The following is a 22,579-nucleotide window of genomic DNA, read 5'->3' on the forward strand; positions in this document are numbered from 1 at the left end:
TCTAGCATATCAGGTGAGATACAAAAGCCTGCCTGGTGATTTTTGAAAGGTAACTTCTATTTCAGCATGTCAAGGAAATAGTAGGGTAATCGCTTGGATGCAATACAACTACAAATGGGAATGCTAAAGATTATTGAGTTAAATCATAGAAAGTACACAGAGGGACGTTACAAAAAATAACAGATTACTGATGAAAGAACAAAAAAGCCTGCATGAGAAGATCTAAGATTTACACAGCATCCCAGAGTCATTGCATTACTTATTCTGTATGAAAACGTATAGACAAAAAAGTGACATTAATCACTAATTGAAACTAGCTTTGTCAGGAAAATAATTTATTTCCTGTTTATATGAAAAACTTAGACACAGATGAGAATCTTCTCTTTACTGTGAAAATGTAACTAGAATTTCAATTTTTTAGTAGCTTCAAATTTAAAGCAAATATATTTTGCAACTGCTTTTTTGATCTTTCAGGATCAAGATGGCCCTTCATATTTTTATATTTTGTAGAGAACTAGAATTTTGCTGTTATAGACACAAAGATATTGTAGCTCATGACATCCTTACATGCTGGAGATATCAATAAGATCGATGTGATCATCATATCCGAGCTGGCTGGCTACTTCTCGAAACTCTTCAGTCAAACGAATCAGCCCAAGATCCAAGTTAAACTCTGCAGGAAATTCCAAAATCCAGTATCTGAAATCCATAGACAGCAGTTAAGAGATGCCCAGGGACTCAGGCATACCATTTACTGGCTGCATACATGTACATATATTTCTTTTCATAGGACTTATTTCAGACCCACTGATCTTTGGGCAGAGTGTGGACTACCTCATCCTGTTGCTTCTGTAATTATCTGTGACACTGAAATGGCAAAACCCACCTTATTCTTATAATTTTCTTTGCTTAACTCACCACTGCACAACGAAGCAGCATTCTATTTAAATGCATTTTTAAATGATTTCTCAGGTGACACACACAAAAATGTCTTAACTTAGGCTGCCAGAACACCCCAATGACACTTGCAATTAGCCCTTGTTCAAGTCAGACATTTTGTTTGCTCAGAAAAGATTTTTCAATGAAAAAGAAAATGTGAATTTGAGTGGCAATTCTACCACAATAACCATGTAAACCAGATGTGATCCATGTAAGCCTGCATGTAAACCATGTAAGCCTCCTGTGCTGTTTAAGAGGGCATGGAAAAGGTTTTATCAGTTCTGTTCTTCATAACTCCTCTCACCCTTCTTCTCAGTGATATAACTTAGTCCAGAGGAAGGAGGAAAAAGCAATTCCTTGAAGGAAGCAGGTTATATCATGTTAACTTCAAAATTCGTGCTTTCTCTTTTGCAGGGAGGTGTTCCCACACAAGAACAGCCTAACACATGAAAGCTTTCCCATAGAAACAAGGTCAGAGCAGGCAGTGCAAGGTTCAGAACACAACCGACCTGTAACAACTTTGGCATCACTAACACACTCCTGTCGTTGTAAATTATGTAGGGTTGCATGAACTGAAGTCCAGAGACAATCTTACTTTCCCACACTAGATTACATCTGGAAGCAAAAGGTGTCTCTCCTCTGTGTGGCACTGAACCAGTCTCCCTCTAAGAGATGTCACACTCATGTGCCAAGGTAAATCATATCACAAGTTTTCAGTCAGCTTTTTAGCTCAATCCTGTTAAATGTCTTTAAAAGCTGGATGGCTCAATTATTTTCAACATACAGAAATTCACTCTTCACTGTAAACTAGAGATCAAGTGAAAACCCCACAAACAAGTCAAATTACATTGATAGCATTAGCAGAAGCATAAAACCAAAACGCTAGAGGACCAGAAGTGCATTTACCTCATGAAGTAGCAGATTTTCAATCTGAATTCATTGCAGTTCTCCCCATTGGCATCTCTATATGTATGCTAGTTAAAGAAAGCTTTGTGTGCCTTGATTCAGTAATGTTGTTTTTATTCACTGGAGATTGACACTAAACCAGCTGAATTAAAAACAGTGTCAAACTTTTCTTCTAGAAAAAAACACAGCATGCTAACTTCCACAGCATCTTAGGGGACAGAGACTGTTTCCTGCCTGACAACTTTTTTTCCCACTAGCAAAAATGCCTCTGTTTTACTATTCTGAATGTTCTGATGAAAGGGTTTTTGCCACCTATGGCTAACCAAATATGATAATGCTTATGATTTAAGAGGTGTAAATCACATGTAAGTGCTTAGATACCAATCATAGTTCATAGTACTTCCATCCTGCTACGATATGCTTGAAAATTATCTCAGTCACATATTCGCAGTTATTCGAAGTTAATGTAAAGTATGAGTCAGTATTCTTGTACATATGGAAAAACTCTTCAAGGAGTAGCATAAAGAAGTTCATAAACTTCCAACTATTAGGTTGAAAAAAATGTCACCTTTAAACCTTGTTTGTCACTAATTAATTGATGTATTTTTACATGTGGTCTCAGAAACAATCTGCTTTTGATGCTGTAATGCGGATTTGCAACACTTTGTGAAAGGATATGTGGACAGGAGTTTGCCAGCCAGCTCTGTTGAAGGCAGATACCAACGATGCATTAAAAGAAAGGTTCTTGGCAAATGGCTGGAACACTGGTTTCCTTTGTCATCTGCAAAAGATAAACAATGAGTTAAACACATTATAACAGAAGAGAGCTTTTATTCTTCAAGCAGAGTCAGGTAGAAAGGATCAAAATTCGAAATGTTGGCTCATTATCTGCCAAAGAGGTAGGAAAGAAAAACAAAGCACAAAAATGCTCCTTTTGCAGTAACTATTGCTAGAATGCAGTGAGTTATTTAAACAGAGAAAAAACCCCAAACCAGTGTAGATAACTGGCCATAGCTAAAAACAAAGGGCATGGACAGCACTATGCTAAATGTTATACAAAGACCCTGCCAGTAATCCACAGAACAAATCCAAAATTAGCCCACCAAGAGGGTGGGGAGATGATTTATATATAACCACTTCCAGTATTTATTGTATTGCAGCTTTATAGCTTTAAGTTAACAATTAAATTTTTAAAAATGGGATCTGCATTAAGGAATTCAATGGCAAAACACCTCACATCTGTGCCCAGGGTCCCATCTCCAGCTATTTTACAGAGACCCTTGTGTCTTTGCAGTGTAGACACTGAACCTACACAAGGGCTTATGCCCTGGCAGGTTGGATGACCATCAGTCTTCCCCAACATCTGCAATGTTAGATCGTTCTCTGTCTGTCATTAGAAGACAGTAGATGATACAATGTATGAAACAGGAACCACATATGGACTACACTTGTGAAGAGGGTGTGTATACAGGAAGAGACACTATTTCTAACAACCAACAAGTGTATGAGCTCTGCTAATACTTTCATTAAATTCTAGAACAACAAGTTTGATGATGGTCTACAGAAATGGATATATGGGGATTCACCGCAGTCAGTATCAAGATCTGTCCAGCCCTCAATTATTTAATCTCTCTCACTTTTAGATACTTGTTTCTCTCCACACAGGAAAAAAATTAATACCTTATTCCAACCAAGAGCTGTCCTGCATCTCAAGACAATCTAAATGTAGCTTTGTGAATCAGAGCCCCATTTCAAAGCATGTAAGCCCATCCATGAACTCATCTGACTGCTATGTGATATATATCATGATTAATGGTGTTACGGATCGAGGTCTTTTTCATCACCTCTTTCTCTCAGACCTGGTACATAGCATTTTAATAAGAGTAAAAATATTACGAGACTTAAGTCATACTCTTGCCAATTATTGCATGATGATTCAGAAAACCTTTGAAAAAATGACTGGTCAGAAACACAGCTGTGTAACTATTCAAGACAAAGATCAATGCCAGAAATAACTCCTTGAATAATTCAACTAAACATTTCTCTTGGTGAAGGCCAGCATTTTAAAAACCACCATACCCACCATTGTGCATTATCTTATTAAGAAAATTTAATACAGTATGCATGTGATTAAAATTCAGGCTTGAGTGATTCTGGGACAAATTGAAACATGGAAAATTTTACAGAACAGAAATGTTGTTTGCCAAGAGAGAGACTGGCTAAATTAGAGAACAGCAGGACTTATAAGATTAATTTCAAGAACAAGAAATTAAATATTGAAAAAGCATACCAAACATTTCAATACAAGTGTTCAGAAGCTCATCTAATGTTGCAGACTTCCCAAGTGTGTTTGACCCCATTGTCCTTAAATCGTTGTCAAAAAATAAGAGACATTTTCACCAAGCAGAAGGATGCTTCTTCAGATGCCTAGATTTTTCACTTTATTTTGCTGGTTGCATTCTTAGCTTCACTTCAATGAAAATCTGAGGAAAGTAAAAGAAATCATAATTATATATATTCTATGACTGTATGGAAGACTTATCAGGATGCAACGTTTACAGTTCAACTCATCTTTTCTGCAAACTGCTTCTTCCCCACATGATGCAGAGCATGTGAAAGATTGCTGTAAGTTTTTCCTACATTCCAACTTGTGTTTCTAAGTGTTGTCCAATTGTTTGTCCACTAGCACAAAATAAATCCATAGCTAGGGTCATAAACCAGAAACCAGATGGTAAATGAGGGCAAGCACGTACAATGACACACATTTTGTTCAGGTCATTCTTATTTACACTTGATAAGTCACTTTTTGTAATAACCCTGCTTTTATGTTTTTAAGCATAGCCCTTTTTTCCCCTAAGGTTAGTGGTTCGTGGTAACGCTAATGGTCTTAATTGGCACAGACTGCATAAGTGTTTAATGAATTTCATAGCAAACATTAAACTAGGAGGCAATTTTTTAAAGGACCTGGAAATAAATCGTCCCGCAGTAGCTGAACAGTCACTGAAAGCTGAATACATACAGAAACTTCTAAATTTAACTGTACACCTACTATGCATTTAAATATCAAACACCCATCCACCTGAAGATGCACAGAATACTCTGTTACAAGTTTTCAGTAATAATTTTACAGATTTTGTTTTAAAAAGAGAAGAAATGGGTATTTTATTGTCCATCTGTGACTAAGCCCCACTAATACCTGACCATAACAAGTGTTTGAAATGCGACAAACAATAACAAAGTATATCCAGCAACTTCTGTAGGGAAAAAAAGCCAAGTGTAGAACTAAAAGAGTCCTTGAAGTGAAACAATACAGGAATTTGGGAAATTCAGTTTCAGAGGTCATTGCCTGTAACATTAACTTTTTAATGTTGGTCATGCAAAGCACCAATGAACTATACACCTGCTTTAATTCTTCCACAAATACCAAACTTTTCAAACCTGCCATATCACAGACCTTGTACTGCAAACTCAGTCTTGGTAGGACCAGCATCCTTCATCCTTTTTACTAACCCACCCTGACCCCTCCCAAAGGCCAGTGTTACAGTGAGCTAGGCTCTCTGTCAGCTTGCAACCCTGGAACACCACTGTGGTCCAGCCAACCAAGTTCCACCAGGCTATGGCAGCTTTGCTGGCCCTGCTGTGACCACGTCAGCCACCAGCTCACACCCACGGTGTGGCAGGTATGGTCTTTCTTTAGCAAAAGTCAGGGCCAGCCTATCCTGACTGCTCCTCCCACCTCCTGGAAAGAGGAGAAGTTGTTACTCATTCAGGATAGGTCTGCACTACTGAGCTGACCATGCCCAGACTGGCTGCCAGATGCTGAGGCCAAACAGTAGAGGTTGGCCTGCAGCTCCGTCAAGTGAAGTCTCTCAACCGCCCAGGCAGAGATGGCATATGGAAGCTGCTCATCTGATCCACTTAGGAGATCACTGACTGGTTAGGGATGCTTTAGCAGTACAGCACACTGCATCCCAGCACCTGGAAAAGTGTTCTGCATCAAATATTTATCTACAGACCCAGCTTCGGACTCCTGTGGTGTTGAGGCTACTCTAAGCATGCAGCAGTGTTTTGCATGGAAGACCTTCAAAATACACCATTCAGACAAGGATGCAAACCTTAGGAGGAGAAGCTGAGGGAGCTGGGGTTGTTTAGTCCAGAAAAAGGGAGGCTGAGGGGAAAACTTATCACTCTACAACTACCTGAAAGGATGTTGTAGTGACGTGGGGGTCAGTCTCTTCTCCCAGGTAACAAGCAACATAATGAGAGGAAATGGTCTCAAGTTCCACCAGGAGACGAATTTAGGTTGGATATTATGAAAAACTTTTGCATGGAAAGGGTGGTCAAGCATTGAAACAGGCTACTCAGGGAAGTGGTTGAGCCACCATCCCTGGAGGTATTTAAAAAGCATGTTGATGTGGCATTTGGGGACATGGTTTAGTGGTGAACTTGGCAGTGCTGGGTTGATAGTTGGATTTGATGATCTAAAAATTGTCTGTTCCAATCTAAATTCTATGATTACTTGCTATTATTTCTCGATGCATTCCCACAGTCAGGTTCTTTCTGATCCCATCCAACAATGGATTTAGGTATGACACCCTTTTCCTTGAAGCTGAGAGAAGGACCCTGGAGGACATAAACACAGCTCACTGAACAGTGAGTTTCTAAACGCCAGTGCACACACAATGCTGCAGGCCAAGTCAGCCGACAGAAAACTAGAGCAGAGAGGTGCAAGCATTTAAATCCTTCCCCTTCCTCCTAGCCAGAAGAAAGCACTTTCCTCTGAACTTGGTGGTGCAGAACACCTTCTTGATTGAACACTGTTTTTCTAGAAGTCACATAGAGCTCTACCTGCTATGAACTGAGGGCAAACTAATCCTTTCACACATCAGTAAGCAGTCAGAGCATTCATCTAAGAAAAAAGGGGAGGTGGGTACACATCTGGGCTCTGGTCCTTGGCTTTGAACCTGTTCTCTGCATTGTAGCAGAAGGCATCGTAACAGCTCGCTCTGGGGCTAGGCTGGGCAGCCTCAACCCTCCCTGCAAGAGCTGGGCTATCATGCAAAACCTAAAGTTGTCTGAAGTGAATCAGAGATATGTGGCTCTCTAATTTGCTGCTCAAGCCACACGAGCCATGGTTACTCTAGGTTCAGTCTCTTTAGAAGACTGTTTATTTAAAATGAGAAAAATAAATTAAGAAGAGTATTTGTTTGGTTTACTTACTTTGAGAGTTAGCCAGCAGCTAAGCAGGGTTTTTCAAGATCACAGCTTTGCACTTTGGCAGCTAACTTTTGCTAGAATCCCACATTGGGCATGTTTTTTCTTTTTGTCCCTCCCAAAATCCTCCTCCAAGTGCTTAAATTACTGGCGTGATTTTCACAGAGCCAGCTTCATCTGGCTTACTGATTTTTTTTCAAGAGGAGGAAAATAAATTAGTTTTTAGTCAGCTCTTTAAAAAATATAAAATGGAGAAGGGCTATTGCATTTTCTCTCTATCTTTTGAAAATTGCGGAGCATGAAATGTAGGAGTGGAAAAGATTAGGTCTGACTTTTCAGTTTTGTTAGTATTACCATCCTCCGTAACAGAGCACAGAGGAGCATCATCTCTGTTGTCTGTTAACAACAGTATAAAGACAGCCATGTAGTAATCAACAAGTAATTCTCATTGTAAAATTACAGGTTTGCATTGTTTTTTTTTCAGTTATACGACAACTACTTAAGCAGCAGATACCTGGGTCCTGACATTACAGTACTATTCTCCAAACAGCCTGTCTGACCCCTAAAGGCCAGAGTATTATTCTAATAATACTTCTAAGAGAAGAATAAAATATTTCCACTAGATGAAGAACTGGCTGACTGGGTCTGAGCCAAAACCTGCTATCACGTCTCTTGACTGCAGACTCCAACAAGCACAACCATTACATCATGTACGATTAAGCACCGCTGTTCTACTAAGACAATAAACAACTTGTCTATGTCGTGCCACAATGGTATCCAACCACACTTGCAGAGGTGGATGAGTAAAATACAACTATAAATGTCATCTACATAAACAAAATAAATTATATTCTGTCAACGATTCAGTGAAAGAAAAGCACAAAAATAAAAATAAAATAAAATCAGAGCAGAGGTTTTTTACATGTAAAGAACTAAAAGTGTTCGGAATATGTGGCTATTATTAAAAAAATTGATTTCCAAAGGTGTAGTTGGAATAACCTAGAGAATCTCTGCCCCCCAGTTGCTTCTCAGTGTAACTCTGAAATATCTTGTTGCCATCTGGCTGTTTCAGGAGGATTTGTTAAAGCTGGAAAAGAAAATCAGAGCTCACTCAATATGTCGGGAATGATTGCATACTATAATGAAAAAAAAAATTTCCCCCTTATAATGGAATTATAAATCCTACTAGGTTTACTAATGTGAGCAGAGGCTGTTAAGGCTACAACAGCAGAAATATGATCAATATAGGCCTTAACACTCCTTTGAAGTCAACAGCTTTGTCTAAGGGACTCTCTTCATTTAGGTAGTAGGTACAATCATAATATCCCTGTGAACCAAGTGAGGGTACCAGGCATGTCATGCTTTATTTCATGAAATATTTCTATTATGGGATGCACATTCCTACTAAGGGAGAAAACAGAAACATCTGTAGTGATGTGCTCAGAGGTTAGAAGTTTGTTTATGGACTAAACTACAAAACACAGAGTCCCTTCCAAGTCCTGCCATCACCCTGACTGCCTCACGCACACAATTACTTTGAGCAGATGGCTTTCCTTGGTACTCTTGTGCAGTGTAATTGCACTTTTTGTTCAACATTTTGCAAATCTTGAGATGGTGCTGTTGTGGATAGATAGATAACTTAAAACAAACGTAGGCTGTGAGCTCCTCTGGCAGATGTGGTCAGGTGTAACATATTAGTTTTTAGAAGAAGCAGGATACTCTGCCAGCAAACTTGCAGTCTTGTGCAAAAGCACCAAATGGTGTGAACAGGGTGGGCAGCATGAAGCCAAGTTTTAGATGTTGTCTTCTGTCATTAGTAAAACCAAAAACCATCACTTTTACTGCTGGAGGCTACTAAGGGGAGGTCCACACCTACAAGCTACAGCAGTTTAACTAATATTAAAATGTCAAGCCAGTACAAATCTCTGTGTGGGCACTCTTACATGGATTTCAAGCAAGTTATATTGGTTACAGATTCAAGCTAACCCAATAATTTGGTTTTAAATAGGCTTAAATTTGACATAGAGGGTAATATTTATTTAGTTAAATGAAATTTAAACAGCTTTTTAGCAAGGCCAAACTAAATGTACATGTAGCATTTTCCCCATTAATTAAAAGTGAGTTATTTTCCTTCTACTTAGGGACAATAAATAGAGCCACATGCAAACAGTCCAGCTTTGACACAGAGGCACCTCTATGAGTTCAGTTTATCCACAAGCTTTCCAGAGGCTTGCACACAGGAGACTCATATTCTTTACAAGATTAGAACATTCTTGGGGCTTTAAGTCAGACCTCCCTTCATCTGCCCCTCCTCTAAGCCTACACAACATATCACTGAATGCTTGCATTAAACAGCTTCCACCTGACTGTTGGAGGAGTGCTAAATGTGAGCAGCCAAACCAGGAAATCAAATCAGTAGCAGTATGCAGAAAAAGAAGCTGAGAAGAAATCACGAGTCTCGTGAGAATGTTTAAGGGTAATTTCCCTTGCTATAACTTTTTCTGTCATAATCTTATGCCCAGGGCAAGCTTTTCAGGACAGAGTTCATCTGCTACCTTGTAGATGTAGTGGAGGCACTTGCAGTAAGACCCTTTCTTATGATTAATCTCACACATGTTAGTTAGTTATTACCATAATAAGAATCCCAGCCGGAACACGTAAGTGCTGCACCTTCACCTACACAAGCACAATCAAGACGTGTTTGGGTCCAAGTCAACACAGGTCTTAGATTGCCTACTGTATGCTTCCTGAAGTTTATTCTCTCCCAGGAATTCCCTGTAGCTGGTCAGCACTGGTTTATTTATCAAAGTACAAACAATCTGTTTCTAGAAACTCTGAGCAAGTGACATACGTGGTCAGGTTTCTCCAGTGTCTGACACATGCTGAAGCTGTGCTAGGTAGGAAAGGGCGGTGACACCGGGCTGTAAGGCAGCCTAATGCCACTGCTTCTGTCCCAGTCCCTGACCTCAACATCACATGCAGCTGGCTGCAGGATAGCACATCTGGCTTCCAATGACGTTTGTCATGTGGAGCAAGGACACAGAACAAGGGAGAGATTGTGGCACTGATCCATGAAGTAAGGGGGGTGAGGGGGTAGGGGAAGAATGAAAATTAAATATGAGAGTATTGGGCTCATCTGATGTGACTTCCCAGTATTCATTCACCTTTTCTGCACACTTTCAGATAGTAGTTACACAATAAACCACAGCAAATGTCTGCACCCTATTGCTTAGATTCACTCTTTTTCTGGAGCAAAGGGGAACTTCAAAACACACTAAACAGAGTGGGACGTCTGCAAAAAGGACAGGACAGGGGAATGGTTAAGCATACATTGATGGTGGATGGCTAAAGCCAATCCTCTTACTAACAACAGACACTACACAGGGGAAATCAGTGACTCTACAGCTCTATAGACTCCACAGGGTAAAGTTTTACTCATTCCATTTCATTTGCCAACCCAAAGCCAGTGTAATCACTGGTAAAACTTTATTCCTTGACAATTAAAATAAATATTTAATTACTGATTTTTGTACTGGGAAACAGTACAGGCTAAACTTCACTCCAGACACCTGTCCTTCTCCTTTGTTACTGCTGCAGGTTACACTGAGTCCCTTCAGTGAAACAATAAGCAGTGCAGGAGGTCAGGATCAATAATCAGCAGCTTCTCTCCACTGCTCCTTCCTTCCCACTCTTGTCCTATGCTCCAGCATGAGTCCTTTATGGGCCACAGTCCCTTCAGAGCTGTATCTGCTCAGGCATGAACTTATCAATGGCCATGATCTCTTCAGGGAAGTATCTGCTGTGCCACACAGACATGCCTGTAGCCCCCCTGCTGCCAAAACCTTGCTATTTACATTCAATATAGCCTCTAAGGGATGAGTATTTGTGCCTTAGCACAAAAGCATCGAAGCTACAAATTCTCAGAATGTATTTTACTATGCTTAATTTCAAAGGACGGCTCCACTGAGCTAACTATTTACTTTCAGGTCATCATGGGTCAGTTAACATAGAAGGGTATTTTAAACCATTTCAGGACCCAAACATCTACATTTCTATGGGAACAGATGTTAAATGAATAGGGCTGTGAGTAAGAAACCAAGTAAATATATGGATCCACTCATATGGACCACAAACTGTCAGCTCAGAGCCATATAATGTCTTGTTTAAGTTCATTAATTAGCATGTGGGGTAAAATACATGCTGACCTAACATAAAAGAGAAGCTTACAGAAATCATGAGGAGCGCCAATGGACAGTCACACGACCAAATACTTTCAGTAATCAGAAAGTCACTTGATTAAGGCTTGAGATGCTTAGATAACATTTTGTTTAGCATTCTTTCTCGTGAAATATTACCAGGATGATTTCAGAAATAACAGGGGAAAAAAAAATCCCCTAGGTTTCCACACTTACAACCCCCTAAAATAATAGATAGCTTGATAACTGGATTTGTAAAAACAACAAAGGTTTCATTCTCAATTGCAATTCTAGCATTTTTTGGAAACGGTTATCTACCATATTTTAGCTTTGTGCTATTCCACTTCTATATTTTTTCCTATATTTACTTTGTTAGCATTTGCCTCTGTAACTCCAGTTAATAATGGCAGTAAAATCTGAACACACATCCTTGAGTTATTCCATATACTATGCTGATGACAGTTTACTTCCACTTTCCATGGGTCAAGGTAGTACAATTGCCCAGAATGCATCAGGTTAAAAGTGAGAGCTAAGGAAGACTTTAGTTTGTTTCCAAAAGAAGGAAAACTTCCAGTGATACTTCTCAGTAGATTTGTCACAAAAATTGTTTTGCTATTCCCAGTAAAGCAAAAATAAAGTTACAAATATATGACGTGATTAACGTGCATGATACCAGGGGATGCAGCTCTTCTGAGAATTTTTGGTGCTAGAGATCTCTAAAATGTCTGAAGGGCAAAGTATAACCCATTGGGAGAGGACAGCAACAGCAACAAGAGTTCACATGCTCTAACTCAGTGTTTTTTCAGAAGCCAGGTCAGGACACCATCAATACCTCTTACAAGTTATACCACTGACTGTAAACCTTCAGAGAAACTCTTGGCAATACGTATTCACATTAATTCTATTCATAGACTTGCATACAGCATCTTTCAAGTGTAAGTTTGCTCTGTTAATCTAGTCAAGTCAATGGAAAAACCAGTTTATCATCAGCATGTATTCTTGACTTGTTACACTGTTACATGCCTTTAATGAGACTGGACCATCCCAAGAAAAAATGGGGGCTTTAGTTATTTTAAAAAACATATGGGGAAATAATAAACCCTTTACTTCTGAAAGACAAAACCCCAGTATATTTATTACCATCTTTCTGTTATGAAATATTTTAGTATTTTATTATTATTTACATTAGCCAGCTGTGTTCTCTTAAAGACAAGCTAGAAAAATCACATTTACTTATTAATTAGATTACTAAAAAATCACAGGCCCTATTCACCTAGGCCTTCTAATATGTTCATCTTGGAGATCTACTTTTTCCCCACACAAATTTCATTTTGTCTTATTTGGAACTAAGCCAAAATTTTTCTGTAATAGTATAGTCCCTGGTTAGTGACTTTGTTGAATATTCCAAGAGTTATGACAGTTTTAAGAGTCAGCATTGTTTTCAGTTTCACACCACTTTTCAATCTATTTTTAGGCAAAGAAGCAACATAAGAGCATGTAAATTGTATTAAAATTCAATAAGTTGGATATCAAGCCTGATGAACCAATAGCTTCCAAACTGATTTTCCCTCACTCTGTATCATTCTGTCATTTCCAGTTATTTCCCAGTATAGACTAACTACTCATGGCACAGTACCTTCTAAGTCCACACTGGCAGACAGCCACACTGCAAACATCTGTGCCACCTTTTATAATTATTCCACAGGAATGCAGACACCTATGGAGCTTCTCAACCCTATCAAGCTCTACACGCTTGTGCTGGTCACCCAAACTGTGGAGATTATAGCTAAGTGTCTGAAAAAAAATGCGTTAAAACACACTCCCTCTTTCATTGTCCGTCTCTGCAACTATGTTGTAACAAGGTAAGACAAAATCATTATCTGCAGTCACAGAAACCAGTAGGGAGAATTCAACACCTCCTACTTACCTGCTATTTCCAGCATTGATGACCATATCTGATTTCTCACTCTTTCTGATTTCTGACTTTTCACTAAGCTGAAGAACAACTGCAGTTACATTACATCTACCAAAAGGAAGACTATAACATATTGAAAAAGGGAGGTTAAGCATCTGTTTATTTTTTCTTCTTTGGCGCTGTTAGCCCCTATATTACCTCACATCTCTCCCATGAATTCACAACCTATACCTATCCCATGTGAGGAGAGGCCTCTCTGTGTAGTGAAAGCAGTTTTTCAGCTGACTTTTCCTCCTGTGACTACAATCCAAACACAGGTTGACGTCAGAAATATCTCGACCACACATTTACAGCCTGGGAAGTACTTATCAGTGCAGTAAATTGAAGGCAGCAACTGGCAAAACAATAAAGGCAGGAAGAGGTTTCTAGAGACTTAAGTAATGGGAAGCTGGATGTCTGAGATGGAGAAAGACAGAGTTAAAAGGACAGAGGGGCAGGACAGAGCTTTGGCTCCCTTTTCCCATTTGGCTGTTATGGTGCATTTCTAATCAGATAATTCTTTGTCTTCTCTTTGATGAATGTAGAAAACGTTTCACATGTAACTGCTATTTCCCTGCAGACCTGTTAATAGGTCCCAGACAAGGAGGGAGGCAGAACCAGTTGCTAATGGCCAGTAACCCTTCTCAATCCCTGGTGGCAGCTGCCCATTCATTTGAGAGCAGTCACTCCTTAAAGAGAGATTGCAAATTGAAATGATATACTAGAAAACACTGACAGACACACATGACAGTAGACAGACCTGCTGTGTGATCCTAGGAGCTCATGCTAATTGCTGTCGTCTGCACGATCACGTGAATCAGGGATGCCTGGCCTGAGTGATCCTATGGTTTTGCAGCTGCAGAAGTCACCAACGACTCACGACTCATGGGCATGCAAAGAGGCTGGTAGAGTGAAAACACGGCCTGGACATCAGCAGAGAGCCAGTATCTTTCTTTTTAAAAATTCCATCAGCAGATGCTGGACATCAAAATACGTAAGCAGTTTCTTACCTGTAGTTATTTTTTGAGTTTCCCTTGGGAAGATGGGTGAAACAATGGCAGTGTCAGATTTCTTAATGATTCAAAGAGAGTATTTTAAACACAGTCATACAGTGTTTCTTATGCCAGTTCAGAGTTTTTTTAAATACTAAGCCTCCAACCGAGAAGGGCAGGAAAGAGATTATTCGCTGGTTTTAGTTTGTGTTTGACTGGATTTTGCACTTTTTTTTCAGAGGTAACAAAGCAACCATCAGTGAGCTGACTAAACCTTGTTTGCTTACTAAGCAATCTACTAAGAAATACACACTGGTTAGTACAACCATAGGAAGACCCAGCAAACCTCTAAAACTGTTTATGGTACAAGAAGTCTACAGAGTACAGGATATGAGAACAGTGTCACCACGGTTCCTATATTCCTATATCCAAGCTTTTGGAACAGATTGAGTTTTATTAATAACCACGCACCTTCCTAACAATAAGACAGTTTGCAGCCAATAAGTTAAATGGTTTCTTTAAAAGGAGAGTAGCATAAGAAGGAGCTATATATAAAAATATACAGAACAGCATGACAACTTGAAAAAGGGGAAGGAGCAGTATAAAAAAAAATTCTCAAAGAAAAAAAGAGGAAAAGCATCTTACAGTTCCTGCTTTACTAAGTAATACATCAAACAAGTGACTTTGATCTTTATTTTTTGCTAATATTATTTTGGTAGTTATATATTTATTGTATGAAAGAATATTTAACACGGGATTGCAGCTACACAAATATTCCACCTCCACAACCACAGAACACATTGGTACATTAAGACTTCAAAAAAACAAACCTTACCAAAACCCATAGGTTAAGTTTGCAATGCTCATGTCTTAAGATACAACACTAATTCTCTGAAGCTCACATATGCCAAAGATTCAGCATTATTTGAAAAGCAACAAGAGCAGCTGCTGTAGCTGCAACAGCTGAGAATCACATACTCCACCAAGTACACTTCTGGCTGTGTAGATAAAACCCTTTCAGTCAATTGGTTCAGTCAAATGCCTTTGGAGTGGACAGTTCAGGCCACCCCAAGCAACTTGAAAGACACTTATTAAATTAATCCAAACCGGTTTGTTTTGTGTTTATAGAGGAAACTCATAGCTATTTACTGCTTAGCATATATTTATAAAATCTAAGGAGCTCATCAGAATTTTTCGAAGGATCTGCTAAACTCCAGTAATTGTTAAAAAATTAATCATGTGGCTATGTAGTAAAGCTAATATGAAGTGGAAAATGTGGTCAAGTAAGAAGAAGTAATTAAAGGGTGGAAGGCGTGGAGAAGATCTTGATTTAAAAGCTGACATAGAGGCTTAGGGACTTGTTTTCCCTGTCCCATTATTTATCGTTGAAAGACTGACTGCAGTCAAGTTTTTAAAGCTCCATCCTTTTCAAGCTTACTTAAAGGAATAAATTATATTTCTATAAGCACTAGTATGCCAGATAACCATGCTTAGGTCAACGTTTACACCAATTTCTTATTCATTACAGTTATGTCAGTGCAAGAGTTCCAAAAGGGCAAGTTTTGAAACCCAGATATGGAGTAAATTGCAAAAGAGCCTTTACTAAAGATACATTAATCTGAAAACCACCTCTCTTACTTTAGTTCTGCAATCCTGGCTCCCTTTTACATCTAGGGCCTGACTCTATCAGTATGATTCTCAGCCTGGCCTTTCACTTCTCACCTCCTCACCTTAGAAGGTGACTGCCTAGGACTTGTAACCTCCTCTTGCATTTTCAATATTAAAGTCTAAGTCAGTAACATCAAGAAGCTCCCTGTTTAGGTTGGTCCTGAATCCTTTTGGGATCTGTACACATGAAACTCCTCTGTTTGTGTTAAGCATCCTTTAGTCACATCTAGCATGTCAAGCCTGTAGTAGACAGGTGCAGCTGTGATGCCCAAGCTCTTTTTCCAAGATCTCTGAACACTACTTAAAGCTATGAGAGATGCAGAATCAACTCTTCCAATTAATGAAGGATTTAAAATCTTCTATTATCTTGTCTGAAACTACAGAGCAGAATTACCATCCTCAGAACACCAGTGTTACATGAAATAGTGAAGTTTCTTTGATCTGCATGGAGAAAGCAAGCAAAAGCATGACTGTAATTTAAGGGGAAGAGCACTCTCTCAAGAAGAGGGGGGGAAAAAAAGTGAATTCTAGTTCCTGCTTCAGTGCCTACTTAAGATAAAAATACATGGACAGTCATTAGGGCAGGGCCTGGAAACCAAGAGTTTTAGGAAGGGTGGCAGCTGTTCCAGGAAGTATGTGTTCATGAATTTGGTAAAGAAGAACATGAGTAAGCAAGCTAAAGTAGGCAAGACATCTTTGGCAGAGGAGATTATTTTTAGTCTTTTAAGGAAGCTGTTTCATGAACAGTGTGATAAGGCTGGAATGTAATGGCTATTCTGATTTGGATGACAAAAATTACTATATAACCAGACAGTAAGTTGACTCCAGCCTTAATTCAGCAAAGATTTTCTGATGTAATTTTCTCCACTGGTAATCAATTATGTATTTGCATAAATTGATTTTTTAACTTCCCAATAGCAACACCAGAAATTTCCGAACAAGCTCTGGGTTCAAACACTGGATCAGTGCAAAACTGGCTCATGCCACAACTACCAGCACCAAGATTGGGTGAGCCTAAGTGAAATACAGGTTATGAATGGAAGTCTATCCGTAATAATGCTATTTCAGACTAAGGAAATTCAATTTAGTGAGACCAGGGTTTTAGCTGGAGATATGTTACATCTTTTTAAAGAACGTGAACAAGAATATAGCATCACAACAAAGAATATATGCATGGCCACGTGTTAAAGGCAGCTTTATCAACATGTTTAGCAAGCACACAGATTCAATCTATTTATTTGACCATATCACGTACAACTTACTTAAATTCTAGCCTCTAAGACTGATTTCTACATTGCAAACCATCAACCTGTTTCAGGCATGGGGAGCAAAATATGCTTAAAAAATAATGGAAAATCCTTGTTCATCTTGAATATCCTGCTCCTGCACACTCTTGTTGTACTCCAGTCTCTCTCACACAAGCCACTGCTGCTCTGAGTGCAACAGGTTTCCACAGAAGGGGTTGAAAAGAGAGGCAGTTTTAACAGCAGTGAAAGGAGTTGTATACGGAAGTATAGTGGTATATATAACTATATTGTTATATATGTTGTATATATATATATATTGTTATATATATATATGTGTATTTATATATAAGCTACTGCATATTAAGCTTGGTAAGACTTTTGTCATAGTCCAAAGCAGACATACTGATAAATCACTAATATTAAATTTGTGTTAATTTAAGATGAAACAGTTATTTTCTGTTTGTGGGAACTAAATATATAAAGTATCAGAACAAGAATAGCACAGATTTCACTAATTTTCCACATACGATTATGCCCAGCAGGTTCTTGAGGTGCTGAAGCTTTCTCCCCTAGCCTGAGAAACTCCAAATCATTATTAAAGAACATATGCATAAATCACAGGTGGGAGAGTACTCTGTAGAGAGAGTCAAACCATTTCACCAATTTGAATGTGGTCAAGCAGAGAAGTTATTCAGAGAAGCGAGACAGCAGATGGCCACCAAAACAACCAGAGTAGTTCTCAGGGGTAATTGTGTTTTCTGCTGAGCTGTAAATATCACTTCTGTGGGTATTTCCACACACCCACACTTTGACCCTGACCTTGTACAAAGTCAGAGGTTAGCTGTAGTTTCTGATGGGACCTCTCATGAATTCAGCTCAGCAAATAGCTACGTGTTTGCAGGATTAGTCTTTGTATTTGAACCAGCCTCACAAAATCTGTTTTGTTGATATTGCCAGTCTTGTAGCTGATATTTGTTTACCTTCATTACAAGAAAAAAAGTTCTCTCTTGTTGCAATATCTCTAATCAGGTGGCCAGGTGTTTTTTTAGATATAAGCAAACATAATAATGAAAAAGAACTACTGCACTGGCTATTCACATTAAATAGAAAAAACATAGACAAAATCAATGAAGAGCAAAACCCAGAAGACCTGAGAATTTGTTTCAGACTTTTTATTCAAACACTCAGGTATAAAACATTGCTATTCCTGACTTATAACAATGGACCAACATGAAAACATGTTTGTCAAATTGAGCAGTGAAAAGTGAATATACCGTAAATATGTTAACAGAAAACATTCAATGCAAGTTGTTTAGAGTACCTGTACAAATGTACTGTAGTCAGCTTAGGAAAAAAAGAAACCCACAAAATTACACTTACAGTATTTTTAAAAGTAGTTTCCTCTCTTTATTCAGGAACATCCTGGGAGTGGCTCCTCTGTATAATGGCATTTTCAACTAGATAGATGGGCTAGCAAAACTGCAGCTACTTTTCAGCTAGGTGTTTTGATACAGAGCACAAATATACCTATTCAAAGAACTGTAAGGCTGCCCCAATCCTTTTCTCGGAATAAAGAAAAAAGATTTAACAGGAACCTTATAATGCTCTCATTGATATGGATATATATTGAGCTTCTGCAGAGGGACAGCAGTGGTCACAGTGTTACCCAATCCCCTCTGCCATGTAATAAGAAAAAAATCCAGGACAGACACTTTCTGTTACTTACTGGGCTTTCTAGAGAGTCATCAATGGGAAAGTCAAGGGCAGAGCATTACCCTGAATAAAGCATGCTAAAATTTAATTGTGCTCCATGCCTATGCAGACCTACCTTAACTTACATGAACGTAATGGGGGTGTATATTCAAAAGCTGAGCATGTGTTTTTATGAGATAAGGACATTGTAAAATAATATAAAAGAGTAGTGGTACACAGGCTGTGTCTTTTGCTCAAATGTAAAATCAGTGTGTGCCCCAGTAGTGTTCCATGACTGCTGCTGCAGTAACAGATGCTGCAGTTGGAATTAATGAGAACATCCAAAAAGTGAGGAGAGCCTGAAGACTGCAATGCACTCATTTCTCAAAATACACTGTGTGTTTAACAGAATATCCCCACCAAAACAGGTTTGTGATAAGGATTGAAACAATTGCACCCTTGAAAATCTTTAATGTTGATGTTTATGTTATGGACAGAGGATTTAAAAGTCTAGTCATGAGTCTTGAATTTCATTCAAAATTAGATGCAGTAATGACAGCTGGAAGCTGTAAATAAAATAGAGTTGTTTATCTTAAACTTTGCAGATCCAAGTGATGAGGTTTTCTCCTTGATTTTAAGTGACCTTAATAATCAATAGCAGAGAAGTACAAAACTAAGCTCTTCCACCTCATTTCTTTGAGACAGTTCAGTTACCACTGTGACAATGTGTTTTCAGACATTATTACCTGAAGACAAACACAGCAGTGCAGTTATTTAATGTTTACTAGGTAATCACCTCTTTGCCCCTTTTATACTACACTTAATTCCCACAGCTGTCTGAGAATAAAATCAGCTGCACAAGAGGTACATATGAGCCAGCTCATAATCCAGGTGGTGCAGAACTATATGGCTTTACATCAACCTTTTGCACCAACACTGGCACAGTAGTTATGCCAGAGACAGGGAAGAAGAAGTTACAGCAGGAACAGATTGAACTCACATCTCTTTTCTGGTGGATTTGTGGTTTATCTTAGTTTCAAAGCAGGGTCCTTCAGCAGTCCTTTTCATCTGACTGGACTGTTTGTTTAACTGAGAACACTCATTACAAATACAAAGTACAATGTCTGGAAACAAGCACACTGTGGCATAGTCTTACTCAAAATGCAGAATGACTACTATTCTGAAAAAAACCAAACTCTCTCTGGGATCAGAATAAAAAGCAACAGTGGATCAGTTTATTCTCCCTGCCCCACATGGAATGGAGATGCGGACAGGCCGGAGGGGCCCCACTGCAGTCGAGGTTCCCGGGGGAATAGGGGTTCCTGAGCACAGAGACAGGCACCTCAGGACCTGGTGGCCTGCTCCATTTATGATGTTGCGTGGTATCTGTGTGAGAGAGCTGCAGAGTAACCATAACTGAGAGTACTTCAGTTCTTGGTTCAAAGGTAGTCTACCCTTGGAAACACAAACAGGCAGGAAGCCAGGCTGACTTCTAGCTTTTTGATCACTTGAAACTGTTGACATTTTCCTATAAAATTTCCAATTAACTGGCAAAGCCATGAACTACAGTTTAAAAGAAAAACAGTAGTTTTCAGGGAGAAATAAACTTTCCCTTTCTTATGTGAGAATTCTTTGAATAAAGTTTATTCTTCCCACTTTTAAAGGAGGGACTGCATGCAACCTGTCAGTGTTTATGTTTGGCTCTTCCTTAACAGGACCCTGCTGCTCTCTACCTCTGCCCCTCTTTAACCTTCCCCAAAGCACCTGGCATCCCTCAGTCTCATCACATATCAAGATTCATTACTCCTTCATTTGTTTGCATTCTTCATAAGTCTTTGTCCAAAAAACTCTAATTCATCTCTATGTAAATAATTGATCAAAAGTTCCTTTTGATGTATCCTATACTCCAATTTTAAAAGAAAACTTCAGACCGTAACAGTCAAAAATTATCAGACGGGGAAATCAATCATTCATGAGACAAAAACACAAAAAATGCAGATCTCCAAAAATAAATTTAATTAAGAACTTGGAGATATGTAGGAGACTCAATCCCTCTTTTTAGGGAGGATTTTTTCAATCTTCACGATCTAATTACGCATTATCATCCAGAATGACTCAATAATATCCTAATCAGTGCATCTTCACTGCCTTCCTGTATTTCTCTGCTTCTACCTTTTTCTTTCCAAAAAAAATCTCTGCATTTACCCCCAAAAATTAACCAGTCACAACCAGCTTTGTTCAGACTGATGACACTATTTTGAGGAAGTACCTCTGTCAATTCCTTACATGCATACTTTTAAGCCAAACACTGAAATTGCTCTATACTCAAGTTGTATCACTACCTACGGAGAAAGGAAAATACAGTCATCATAAACAACCTCCTCACTCCGTCATCTGAGTATATAAGCACCATTTTCCCTACCTGGCTAGTATAAGGACAAAACACCGTACCTGCCTTGTTCCTGCAAGGGCAAAAACAATGCTGTTGTTAATCACAGGTCAGAAAAATATAGGTATTGTGATCATGAATGACTGCTCATCAATGAAGTTTCAAGAATATGCCTTACCCTTAAGTGTTTTTACGAAAGGTCTAGGATGAAAGTAGGAAAGCAGTGGCAGTTAAGGGGAAAAAAAAATCATAAACAGGGAAAATCACTTACTGTGCTTGGTTCTGCAGAGGTATTCAACGCAAACATCACCCTTCCTTGTCCAGCTGCCAAGTGCTAAAGCATGAAATGAGCAGCTGTTTCCTTCAAGCTGGGGCTGTGTGTCTTAACTAGTCACATGCCCCTCCTGATAAATCTCACTGCCGTGCCAGGAGGTTAGAATCTGAAGATCATTATTCCCCTGTTAGAAAATCCTTTTCATAACAGCAGCCTTTGCTAAAGCATTTGACTGGAACATGGTACTATGTGCTCCATAACTTCTGGGTGTTTTTTAGTGTTTTTTCGCTTTGTGGTTGGTTTTTTTTTTTTTTTTGGTTGTTGTTGGTTTGGGTTTTTTTTTTTCTTTCTTTTTTTTTTTTTTTAGCTGACCAACACCAAATGTAGATAAGCCTTAAACGACAGTAGGGGCAGCACAAATGGAAAGTTAAACACATCCCTGTTGATTACTTCAGGTTTGTTTCTGTCTTCACATTTTGCTGTGTTTAAATGCAGGAATTTAAACCTAAAAATCCTTAAACCTCGGAAACAGGACAATTTAAAATACTGTGGCATTCATAGTGTCTTTAAGACCAGACTACTCCACAGATCATGAAAAATACGTGAACAATCCCACTCTGGGGGATTAGTTTTACTTATGGGCAACATCACTACTTCGTGTTTGGACAGTAGAGTAATGAGTACTTTATTACTATTGGAGATAATTTTGATTTTCTTATCTAGCATTTTTACAGCATGGGACAGACATTGTATAGTCAGAGTGTGATAGACCTTTTGAGGTGGGGACTATTAGTCTAAACAGAGAGACCAAAATGGGAAACAAAAGCATTCTTATCCCCATGTTCCCAGATGTAGGGCAAATGAAGGAGAAATACAGAAGTCAAGAAAGGAACAGATTTTGATGGAATTTTCCAGGGTCACACATTACTGAAATTCAACTGAGACTCAATGCCTAATTCCATTTAGCTTGGTCACATATTTAAATACATTTAGGTATTTAAGAATAAAGGCATGCAGTCGATGGGATTTTAAGGGTGAGGTGCAAAACGTAATTTTCTGAATTTCTTAAATTCCCATCCCACATATAGGATATACCACACTGAAAGTC

At 38.8% G+C, this 22,579-nt stretch overlaps 1 protein-coding gene across 3 annotated transcripts in view; it reads right to left on the reverse strand.

The window, feature by feature from the left end:
* RASGRP3 (RAS guanyl releasing protein 3) overlaps window positions 1–21,561 on the reverse strand; it is a 47,537-nt gene extending 25,976 nt beyond the window's left edge. Inside the window, exons 1-5 of one of the 3 annotated variants that reach the window (XM_050316026.1) lie at window positions 21,469–21,561; window positions 4,136–4,328; window positions 2,524–2,626; window positions 1,846–1,908; window positions 568–699 (exon numbers count right to left, since the gene is read on the reverse strand). In XM_050316026.1, coding sequence (XP_050171983.1) covers window positions 568–699; window positions 1,846–1,908; window positions 2,524–2,626; window positions 4,136–4,205 — 368 coding nt within the window. In that variant the 5' untranslated portion in view covers window positions 4,206–4,328; window positions 21,469–21,561. Of the gene's footprint in view, window positions 1–567; window positions 700–1,845; window positions 1,971–2,523; window positions 2,627–4,135; window positions 4,329–21,468 lie in introns of those variants that run through there. The other 2 variants (XM_050316024.1, XM_050316025.1) reach the window with 2 other exon arrangements.
* Between the last annotated feature and the right edge of the window lie 1,018 nt (window positions 21,562–22,579).

This window comes from Myiozetetes cayanensis, unplaced genomic scaffold (assembly GCF_022539395.1).
Source record: "Myiozetetes cayanensis isolate MyiCay16 unplaced genomic scaffold, myiCay2020 scf2-11, whole genome shotgun sequence".
NCBI classification, from domain to species: Eukaryota; Metazoa; Chordata; class Aves; order Passeriformes; family Tyrannidae; genus Myiozetetes; species Myiozetetes cayanensis.